We start from the raw sequence: 11,416 nt of genomic DNA on the forward strand, positions 1-11,416 counted from the left end.
TTTTCACAACCTATAATGACTTTTTTTAATAATAGCAAATAATAAAGCAGACAACACTATTGAGGTATGGAATTCTGGGTTTGAGAATTCACATTACATTTGGTTGGTAATTTGTATTCATACTTCATAATACAAGCCCATTTTTCCATTGTGGGCTCATCTTACCATATCGCAAGAGAGTAATAATCACTTTTAAGATTACAATGATGTGCAGCGGTTGTGATTTGTCATTAACATTACTTAAAATGAACTACAAAAATCAGCTTTAGTTAGTTTTAATTGAACAGGTTTTCAAATAACATTTTGTATGTAAGACCTATTGCTCCTACTGCAATGGTTCAAAGAAACAGGGCATGGAGGTTTATTAAGACTACTCCATTCTGTTTAAATCTGGGACTTACAATATTAACTTTTTGAACTAAGAAATGTTTTGGATGCCTTTGATCTCCAGATCAATTCAAGATTTGAACTACATGTGGTATTCCCTAGCTGACTGCTTTGGAAGAAGTATTAAATAAACAAAAAAAATATTTATTTAAATTTATTTTCCTCAAACTAAACAGATTTGTCAAATTGTAACGCTAAAATATCAGGAGTTCTGAGTAATGCCGTTTCCATTTTCATGTGTGCTGGAGTCTGCAAATCCTTAACTAGAATCTCATGTCCGTCTGGATCCCAACTTGTAAGTGTTGCATTTAGTGTGCTCTTCTCATATGTTAAAATACTGCATTGTTGCCCTACATAAAGAATTAAGTCTTAATATTTATTTTCAAATAAAATATATTTATAACTGTTTACTTATGTGCTAGCTATTTGCTTATTTCAGTTTTAATAAGCTAAGACATCATTAAAAAAATTATATTATTTCATTGATACATATTTATTTATAATTAGATTGCCTTACAGAATAAGGCCTACTAATGCTATATTAATTTATTCTATTAAATGCATATTATCGAAATCAACGGAGATTACAAATGAATATACCCTGACATCTTACCTACAGATGCCATCAGGGATCAAAAACTGATCATCGTTGTTTTTATAGTGAATCACATATGTATTGAATTTTGAAATCGTCAAAGCATGCCTCAACTGAGGAAGTTCGACGCAATACTTAGAATTTTTTAAAATATGTTTGAACTTACCACTCAATTCATGTAAAGCCCTTAGGAATGAGTCTCGTAGTTTAGTTCTTGCTTCTTGTTCTGGTGTGGATGACTCAAATTCTTCTATGTTAGAAGCCATAGTTAATAATTTTTGATTCAATTCAATTCTCAGAGGTTTGATAATAATTTACAATAAAATTTGTTTTTAAATTATGGATTGTTATTTGTTTACATTTTTTTGACAATGACAACTAACAATTTTTTTTTTTTTATATCGTCCTTAGAGGACAGGCTATAGTCTTACGACCATACTGCCTAGTCTTACGTATTTTGACAACTAACAAGGGACAGTGTCATATGTCAATTTAAAGCCGGGCTTAAACATCCGGAGAAGCATCTGAATTCAGACTCGGAATTCATATAGTTTCACTCAGAATATACTAAAAATTATAAAATATTAAGCATTTTATACTTAATATTATTGTAGTGTAGGGATCTACTTACCAGACCCCAAGGTTTCCAAACAAGAAATGGCTGTTGGTCTTGAATAATAATTCGAACCCAATCTTTATACGCTTACCAAATTAAGATGAATGATGTATTTCTATGTCAATACCCGGAGTTGTTGACGGATGAAGATTTGGTGCTTACCATATACCATATGTAAACCAAACGAGCATAAAATATTATCACCGGCCCACGCAAAGGTAGGCAACCTATAAATTTCTGTGACTACTGTAATACTACTTATCGGGCTGAACTATATTGACGAGTGGCCCTAAGTTTGGTCGTATTTATAGGTGGGGTAAGTAAATAAGTTTTCTATAAAAAATCCCCGAGTCGATATCAAGCAGGGGCCTTATTCTCTATCCCGCACGCTATTTTGACAGTGCGTAACAAACACGTAACACGACCCATCATGTTTAGTACTATAGAAATTTGGCTTACAGAATACCATTCCACTCACTTTTCTCGAAGATAACATGACACGGCCGCGTTACGCGTTTACACTATCATACAGAATAAGGGCCCAGGCGGTCGATCGTAAAAACGTTGTAGTCTTACGATACTTGATAAGAGGTACAAATAGTACTATTCAAGCTACAGGAATATAATGTAATATAATGTATGGGACATTTATAAATTAAACCGGTATGAATTTACCATTTGTGTGCAATTATGGGTAAATTGGAGTCAAAATAAGTACAATATTGTTGAGTAAGTAGGGTAAAGTCATCAATAAAACAATTTATAATTCCTCTAAATTTTTTTATTAAAATTGTCCCTAATAGTTCACACTTCCATATTCATACTCGAAAAACGCAATGACATAATTATTGTGGAATAAAAAATAATTTTATAAATACCTGAATCACTCCTCAGTGGAAACTCGTTTACAGTATAAAGAGTAAGTCCTTAGGGATCAAACATAATGCAGAGGTAGCTACATGTTACATATTATAATAGAAACCTAAATTTTAAGGACTTTTGCTCACCAAGCTATTTAAATCGTTTAAATCATTAAAAATTGTAAATTTGCCAAGCACTTATATAATATTGCAATAAGCCTTTTTGGCACCACAGTCGCTTTTCGTCGACACAAAATTTAAGGACAACAATATCATCAATTTAAAATCAAGCTTCCTAATTAATTATCTTAAGCTCGTATATTATAAGTTATAAAAGAAAGTTTAATAATTTAACTAACAGATTGCCGCTGTGTTCTACTACATAATATACTTGTGCATCTACAGCAACTTCATTATATTAAGGGAGTTATATATTCAAGTACATAAAGCAGGGTGAGCAAGAGTCCAAACGATAACAAGCCCTTTAAACGAGGACCACATGCGTCTGAACTATCTATCAGTATCAACAACTAACATCGAAATTTCTTAATTACACTTGACTATTCTAATTCACCTCGAAACCGTTGGTCGGCAGATACGTCTGTGGACGCGTCCGTCTCTTCGTGTGTGTCTTAATTTCAAAAGTACCTCTTTATCTGTAGTTCTGGGTGACGTCTTCTTTCACTCCTTTATAGAATCCCAACTGAAAAGTCCATGAAGCAAGCTAGTAATGCGCCCTTGTACGGGTAAAATGGGATTTGGCCAATCAATGACTGAACTGTTTTTTTTATTAACTGAACTTATTTTTTTAGTGTTGAAAATGTAATTTGTCGTCATTGAAAGCTCATGTCCACTGGGAGTTTAAGGGTAAGTTAATATAGAATAAAGGCATTATGCTTAGTTTATTTGCAAACAAAATTGTATCAGTATTAATTAATCTCAGTATAAATATTGTAGGGCTAAGCTTAATACCCCATGTAATTTGGGTACCTGGAAACATACAGATGATGTGATAACAGCATCCAATATTGTGAAGTAAAGAGCACAATGTGTTGCTCACTTCACATCTCCAAACAACATTGCATATAATACCAATGTAATGAATGTGGAAATTATTAAATCATAGCATGTGTTTCATTGCTTAAATTAAATGCGAATTCAGTCCCTCGCGTAGTTCGCTTCAATAGAAACTGATTTTAAATGTTGCTGCGTTATATTACGATGTAGCTACCCACTCAAATCAAAGATTCGACAGAACGTGTGCCCTAACAAATACCTGGCGTCACGTCCGCGATCGGCATCACTCGTTTGTCAACTCGCGACGACGAACAATATCATGTTGGAAATACCTCAATAAAACGACGACGAGTCGAACAGCTCATGTGATTAGACCTTATTAGAAAATCGCCATCCTAACAAACTTCAATCGACAGATTGATAAAAATAAGAAAGGCGATTCACCAATAAGCCTTCCTCAGCTCTCGGCAACTATTCAAAATACCAATTAAATACCTGCCAAGTCCGTCGGTGTGACGACAACTATCGAATTGAGAGTGCAAATGGGGATCAACATTACTCCCCATTATGTTTGCCATATACCGAAGTTATATTTTGGTATGCTACATTAAGCTGTAAAACAACAGTGTTCACTTTATTACTTGTATCATTATTTTTCAGGACACTTGGGTTGGAGGATATGGACAGTGCATGGGTACAGATAATGTGTAACGAAATTTGGGAAGAAATGTATGGTAAAGGTATTTCGGGTTTGTGTGATGATTCGGTCTGCAAAGGGATATACTTGAGATAGTGAATACTTACCGATTTCAGGCGCTTTTGTGATACCTCAGTCATGCTAGTGGCGGTCTCGCGAACGCCGCCGGACGGACGTCCGTTCGTATGGCGATCCTGCAATATGCATTTTTGTTTATGTATTTAATTCGTAGTAAAATACATACAACAATCACACAAAATTCTGATCCTAGCACAAAGAAATGTAATACAGCTGCACTGTGCAATGTGCATATTCCAGAGTAGACATAATAATACAATGTTTTTGCGTCGGAAAACTAATTATTTTTCTCCGTACCCAATTGGATATTGATCGTTACTTAATCGATTATAATTAAATTTTTTTTTTCAAACTCTCACTTCTTTCCTTGCGGTGCCTACGTTCGCGATCGCGTTCCCGTTCCCGGTCGCGATCTCGCTCTCGCTCTCGCTCCCTGTCGTCGTGGCGGCTGGGCCTTTCTTCTCTAACCATCCTAAAAGGAAAATAGATTTATCTTTATGATAGACCTTAAATGCCCATTTTGAGTTGAGTATGATTGGAATAATTATTCAGTACATTTAACAATTTGCAATTTAATTTACTTATCATATTTATTTCTTTTTTATTTACATTCATTTTTGCATTCGACCCTACAAATCTGCAGTCAATCTAGTACTGAGTGGTAGGATCAACCCTCAATTAGTTGTAGAGGAAGCTTGTGTTCAGGAATGGGACAGTATAATACAGGACTGGTATTTTTGTTACATTCTAAGAGATTTTGATAAGAGCAAATTCCATTATGTGTGATGGTAAGTGAAGTAGTATCGAATAAAGTGTCATTTGCCGAGAGATTATCTCTTAAATAATAATAATAATATCAGCCCTGTATTATATACTTGCCCACTGCTGAGCACAGGCCTCCTCTACTATTGAGAGGGATGCCAGTCGACAATTTTTTTGTGCGAAGTTGTTCACACACATTTATGCTCTACTAACAAAACCTACCGATAGTTAACTTTTACCATTATGAAATCAAAAGCTTAAATGTTCAGTTTAATATAAACTGATTTCAGCAGTTGGGCAGATATTAGCAGTTCAAATAATAGCAAATTGTATATGCTAACCGGTGTCTCTCCCTGTCCTTATCCTTCTCTCTCTCGCGCTCCCTGTCCCTGTCGCTCCGTTCCCTGTCTCGTTCGCGGTCGCGTTCCATACGCTCTCTGTCGCGGCGGTCCGAACCGAGGCCGCCGAGCCCTCCCCCGCTGCGACTGCTGCGTTCCCTCTCTCTGTCCTCCCGGCGCCGCCTCTCTTTCTCTTGTTGCTCTTTTTCGCGCGACTCGTTCATTTCTTCGTAAGCTTGGCGGAGTTTAAAATATCTACAATGAAATACTATAGATTATAAAAATATACTTATCTTTTGTTTGAATCATTCAGAATAACATGCAATAAGCATATCAAATTAAGAATACAGCCAAAAAATATAATTTAGATCTAGAATCTCACCCAACATGTTGTTTTCCAGATAGATGATCATCAATGCGCTGTTGAGCGTCACCGACGATCAAAAAGGCACCACACACAGGACACACTTCCATCTGCTTTTCTTGGGCAGCAGCCAATTCGGCAGTCATTGACCAATGGCTATAAATTTAATTTATTCAGTTATATTATTTTCAACATAACATTAAAATTACGTTAAATTGTTGGAATTATCCAGAACTCTCACCCTATCATAATATTCACAAAGAACAATATTGTTCATGTTGATTTTATGTGCTTAGGAAAAAAATATTTTTACTAGCAACATTAAAAGGCACCATACACCAAAGACATGATTTCAGTATGACCACATGATTACTATTGCAAGGTTTCTTGTGGCTATTATGAATTACATGAATATTTCTAATTAACCTATTTTCTTGTTGTTTAAGTAACTGCTCCTTTTCTTCTTTCAGTCTGTCACACAGCTTCATCAGACCCTGTGCTTGTTCCACATCACCTCGTATGCCTGCTTCCTCTGCCTCTTGTACCAGTGAAGTAATTTTTTCAGATAACAGTTGAACCTTGTAAATAAAACACTGTTTTAGTAAAAACTCATTAAAACATTAAGTATTTTTATAAAATCGACCCACAGTAATCTGACAAACACATAGTATTTCCCCCTAAGGCAATTCTGGTGCGCTCTGTCTCCACACCAAATGCAATGTTGACTGCAGAGCCCCATACCAAAAAACAAACATAGTATCATGCCTCTTTCCCATACGGATATACGGATCACTTTTCATGATTCTGGCATACTTCTCTCCTCCTCCGTCTGTAACTTTTCACATTGCTCCATCGGTCAGTGGAATTGCCTCAAAGGTTAAGCCAAGAGGCCAATATATAAAACCTGCATATTGTTTAATATTAATATACAAAATTTCATAAAATGTAAATCTGATTTACTTGTTCTTGGTTCTTCTCAGTCTGAGCTTGGGTCATGGGCGGACCTTCAGGTTTTGAATTCATGAGTTCCAATCTTTGTTTACCCTTTTGAATTTTTCCTGAAAAACAAAAGAATGTTTTTAAGTATATTGCATATTATTAATAGTTCTATGCACTCAAGTGCATTGAGGTACAGGTTAACAAACTTATTTATCATAAATAGTATTTATAATGATATGCAAGCTTTAATGACCTTTTGCGCATAATTCTGTATACTGTAAATGTATATAAAATGTTATCATTTTGTAAATAATATGTATATTACAATTCAATGATATTACAGCTAGGTTAAAAATAGTATTGTACAAAGTTAAGACTTTGTAGGTGTTTTCCCAAAATACTCTGGTTTTTTGTAATCGCCATGATCAATATTTATTGCATATTTTGTGAGAAAATAGTAAGATAGTTAATATGAATTAAAATATAGAGATGTTTCCAAGCATTACAGGAGATCTATATTAATTTAAATATTATATTAAAATATATTACTAAATTTATCTATAGTATCCTAATGGTTATTACTTTCAGAAACTAATTTAATCCATTTACTGAAGAGAATACAAAATCAAACAAAAAATCTTACTTTCCACATCATTAATCATGTGCTTGCAGAACCTTAGAAATTCCTCAACATACTGGGACTTCTTGTATGAAGATTCTGCTTTATCAAACAGTTCTTTAACCTCTTCATCATGGACTTTAGGACAGGCTCCCAGATCAGCCCTTGTGTTGACAAATAAATCATGAGGGCAAAATTTCACCATGTAGTATTTACAATACTGTGGAGAGAAAAATATCAAATTTAGTTGGTTTATAAAGAAATTCTATACTACTTCTTATAAAGAATATTCTCTTATATTTGATTTAAGAATATATCAGAAATGTGAAAATTGGTGGCAATGTTCAGAATCTACCAAATTTTATTATATATTTGTTTGTAAGTAATCATCAGCAACATTCAGACTTCCCAAACTATGGGTCACAAGTGACTATCAGGTGGAGTCTAAAAATATAATTATACAACAACCAACCGGATCAGTCAGGATGACAACTAATGGACATTCAAAGTAATTAAGGCTGTGCCCCCAGCAAAATAGTACAGAAATCACATTTTTAGAATCTATCTATTTGATAATACATAATATAGATAATAGGAAACAAATACATCCTTATTGTATTCCTTGTATTTAATGAAGTATTAAAAAAAACATTGTAACTGAATACTTTTATCGTTTGAATTAGAACAATCTGTCATTCATGTACACCCCCTGACTTTTTTTAAGAGAAATAACAGAGGTTCGATTTATTTTTTACATGTTTATTGTTTTGTTACCAATTCACAGATAGATATCAGAGGGGGCGAGGTTTTGTTCGAATTAACTTTAGGAATTACTGGTCTATAATAAATCTTTCATTAAAAACAAAGAACTGAATCTAAGACAAGCCTATAAAGTTAAAGAAAGAGGGGATTTTAAGAAATTCAACTGCAGAATCGTAATAAAGCTAAATTCGTCAAACTAAAAACATACGCTGTATCATAATATAAAAGTGTCTCAAATAGATAGAACTAAACAATTAATTCGTTTGTGTTAGCGAATGCTTAGACTGACCGTTCATACATAAATAAAGAGAATTCGATTTGCGTTTTCATAGCCTTGACACGTAAATGATGCAGAAAAACAAGCGTCCGTGAAGAGGTTATGAAATTGGAAATCGATATTGAAAAAAAGACGATACATAAAAGTTCCCACCTCAGGATCTTCCCAATTAGGTTTTTTGATCTTTTCATTTGGATTAGTGTTCCGATGTCGACCCATCAATTCATCAAGCAACTGGGCCGCCGCAAGCACCGCCATCACGGCTTTTCAACCGATTTCGCTTGTGACAAGATTACACCTTTGTTATGGTTCAATACGTAATGTACAATAAAACACGCACCAAACCTTAACTCGAAGCTTAATAATGAATTAAAATACATAAACTCAAGTAACCAGCATAAATATAAAAAATAATGAAAAGCACAAAACAACGCGATCGCGTACTATAAAGTACAAAAGCAGTCAGTACTCACTAATCACTATAGCAAAGAGAATGAATTATATTTTATATGAACAGCCAGTACAGACTAGTAACTACAGACAAAGCTGCAAAGTTGACTCGATATTTGACCCAAGATTCAAGAACTAGATAATTCATGGTTACGCAATATTGGATATAGATAATAAAATCATTCGATTGTTCATATTTTCATATTCCTCGATCGATGAACAAGGACAATATTCATTCAAGTTACTACATACTTCAAAAATGTTTTGAACAACACCAAGAACTAACAAACTCATAAAATTAAATCAGACAGTAAAATTATGTCTTACTTTTATTTTCATTATTATTGTTATAAGTATTCACGGAATGTTAATTAATAATGGGAAATATACAATGAAGAATATTTGAACGTTCTGCAGCTATTTTATGAATAGGTTGCCCTTGGGCTTTATTATAATCTTTTGTAAGTTGCACAGTTGAATACTAGAATAAAGAACATAGTTCCCTAATGATAAGGTCGGGCTGGCTTATACATTCGGTAATACTGTTTCTGAAATCAGATTCTGACAGACGGATGTTAACCTAAGCCTAATTATTGATAACTGATAACGGACCGAATGATAACAGCAAAAATTGACATTTGACAATTACAACATTGATGTATGTATTGGTGGCTGATGAGTATGTTTCTTAAGAATTAATGTTCACCGAAGTGCTAATTTATTTATTCATTTTAGTTTTTGTTTAAAAAAGATTTATGCGCAAATTATAACAAAGAAGACATGGGTGCATTATTTGGTAAAACTAAAAAACCTGTGAGCAGGGTGACCGAGCAAGACAAAGCCGTGTTACAACTAAAACAACAACGAGATAAGTTAAAACAGTACCAAAAAAGAATAGTTATTAACATTGATAGAGACAAACAATTGGTCAAGAGGTTACTGAAAGAGGGAAAACGAGATAGGGCCAAATTGTTGTTGAAGAAGAACAAATATCAAGAGAATTTACTAGGAAACACGGATGCACAGTTGGAAAAGTTAGAACAGCTTACTCATGATCTCGAGTTTGCACAAATTGAAATTCAGGTATGTTTCAAATATTATGTTAATTTAATTACCTATGTCATAGTAAATGTATAAAATATGCAGGATGTAGCCTCTAAAGTTAGATTCAATCATACCTATTTGACCTGTAAGCTTTATAGGCTGTAAAGGAAGAATTCTAGTTAATATTAATAAGTATTATTGAACATTATGAACAATAATTATAATCTTTAGGATTTTGTACATGCATCATGTAAAAAATACTGCATTGAATTGAATGTTTTTATTTTCATGTTTGCTAGAGGTTTACCTTTAAATATATACTCCATTTTATCCTGGCAAAATATAAAGCAGGACTTTTATCCAGAAAAAAAGGATAAGCAACAAATAGTTGAATAATAAATAGGAATTGTTAGGTTACCAACCTACTGTAAGGATAATGAATACAATATACCAACCCCTCTATATAAATCTATCATCTCTCTTAGAAAAATCTAAAAACTAGCATAAGTTCTTTTCAAAAGTGTGATTTAGTTTTTTATATGAGTTAATTTTAAATTGAAGGTAGTATAAAAAATATTTTATAAATTGCCATAAAAGTAGTCTAAATTTGTATGCATTTGTCTGGGTGTCTGGTGTGGCATGTTTTAAAATTATATTACTTTTATTGTATACTACCCAATAAAAGTTAGAGAGTGGAGAGATAACCAAAGATATAAAATCATTTTTTTGGGGATTACCAATTTTCCAACCCAAATAACTAAGATTTTACCTAGTGGACTTTCCAGGTAACTTGTAATCTAAGGTAATCCAGGGATAATAAAATAAATACTCAATAAAAATATTACAGGTACTTGATGGCTTGAAAACTGGAAATACGGCACTTAAAAAAGTACATGAAATATTAAATATAGATGAAATAGAAAAAATAATGGATGAGACAAGAGAGGGTATAGAGAAACAAAGGGAAATTGATGAGCTCATCTCTGGACAACTGACAGAAGATGATGAACAAGCAGTGGAAGATGAACTGGAACAACTTCTTGATGTCAAGGATGAGCTACCAGAAGTACCCACTGATGACATACCAACAGTCACAGAAGAGGAAGAAGAGAAAGTTGCAGAGAAACGTCAGAAAGTAAAAAAGACTGCTGCAAAAGTTGCAGTGGAAGCTTGAAAGAACAATGCATTGTTGTATATAGAAAAGGGTATTTTAAGCATATTTTTCAGATTTTATTGCAATATTAATATAATTTATATTCTGCTACAATGTTCTTTTTTTTTAAGACTTGAAAATGTTAGTTACCATAATAGCATCACATTTTGTTGTGATTACAGGAATAGGCAGCAATATAATACAACCAGATATTACAAGCTGTTATTAGATGAGTAATAGGGGGTAATCTTTTTGCCCTTTACTGAGCTTAAATCAAGACTTGGCTCACACAGGGCAGAAAAATCCAATATCACTTTCCAGACATAGGCATCACACCCATTATACTATATAGTGTAGATTTTTAAGAAACTGCAGCCACCTTAACTGCGGTATCTACAATGAAACTGTAACTACTCTATACTGTCTAGGTAATTCCATATCATAAATATTTTTTTATT

General features: G+C 33.5%; 3 protein-coding genes across 3 annotated transcripts; 1 reads left to right on the forward strand and 2 right to left on the reverse strand.

Annotated features, from left to right (window-relative positions):
- Positions 1–523: 523 nt before the first annotated feature.
- Positions 524–1,392, reverse strand: LOC115443620. The gene is made up of 2 exons (XM_030169090.2): positions 1,149–1,392; positions 524–737 (listed from the first exon to the last, which is right to left on the reverse strand). Exons 1-2 carry the CDS (start codon positions 1,246–1,248, stop codon positions 556–558), a joined length of 282 nt encoding a protein of 93 aa, XP_030024950.1. The 5' UTR covers positions 1,249–1,392; the 3' UTR covers positions 524–555.
- A 969-nt stretch (positions 1,393–2,361) lies between these two features.
- LOC115443592 (luc7-like protein 3) lies at positions 2,362–8,875 on the reverse strand. Its single transcript, XM_030169054.2, has 9 exons — positions 8,465–8,875; positions 7,297–7,492; positions 6,675–6,772; positions 6,141–6,292; positions 5,733–5,870; positions 5,354–5,605; positions 4,610–4,722; positions 4,280–4,366; positions 2,362–3,161 (listed from the first exon to the last, which is right to left on the reverse strand). The coding sequence occupies exons 1-8, from the start codon at positions 8,567–8,569 to the stop codon at positions 4,314–4,316; spliced, it is 1,107 nt and encodes a 368-aa protein (XP_030024914.1). The 5' UTR covers positions 8,570–8,875; the 3' UTR covers positions 2,362–3,161; positions 4,280–4,313.
- A 507-nt stretch (positions 8,876–9,382) lies between these two features.
- On the forward strand, positions 9,383–11,072 carry LOC115443576 (charged multivesicular body protein 6-A). The gene is made up of 2 exons (XM_030169030.1): positions 9,383–9,844; positions 10,653–11,072. The coding sequence occupies exons 1-2, from the start codon at positions 9,542–9,544 to the stop codon at positions 10,977–10,979; spliced, it is 630 nt and encodes a 209-aa protein (XP_030024890.1). The 5' UTR covers positions 9,383–9,541; the 3' UTR covers positions 10,980–11,072.
- The last annotated feature ends 344 nt before the right edge of the window (positions 11,073–11,416 follow it).

The sequence above is a fragment of the Manduca sexta genome, chromosome 12 (genome assembly GCF_014839805.1).
Source record: "Manduca sexta isolate Smith_Timp_Sample1 chromosome 12, JHU_Msex_v1.0, whole genome shotgun sequence".
NCBI lineage: Eukaryota > Metazoa > Arthropoda > Insecta > Lepidoptera > Sphingidae > Manduca > Manduca sexta.

Bases quoted from the DNA above. Each gene is read 5' to 3' on its own strand.
- LOC115443592 (XM_030169054.2), bottom strand. From the start codon at position 8,569: ATGGCGGTGCTTGCGGCGGCCCAGTTGCTTGATGAATTGATGGGTCGA. The intron at 5,606-5,732 runs GTGAGATTCTAG...ATTTCATTGTAG, and splicing joins TCTGGAAAACAACATGTTGG to ATATTTTAAACTCCGCCAAG. The intron at 4,723-5,353 runs GTTAGCATATAC...TTTTCCTTTTAG, and splicing joins AAGGACAGGGAGAGACACCG to GATGGTTAGAGAAGAAAGGC.
- LOC115443576 (XM_030169030.1), top strand. From the start codon at position 9,542: ATGGGTGCATTATTTGGTAAAACTAAAAAACCTGTGAGCAGGGTGACC. The intron at 9,845-10,652 runs GTATGTTTCAAA...AAAATATTACAG, and splicing joins TTGCACAAATTGAAATTCAG to GTACTTGATGGCTTGAAAAC.
- LOC115443620 (XM_030169090.2), bottom strand. From the start codon at position 1,248: ATGGCTTCTAACATAGAAGAATTTGAGTCATCCACACCAGAACAAGAA. The intron at 738-1,148 runs GTAAGTTCAAAC...TTCTTTATGTAG, and splicing joins GGCTTTACATGAATTGAGTG to GGCAACAATGCAGTATTTTA.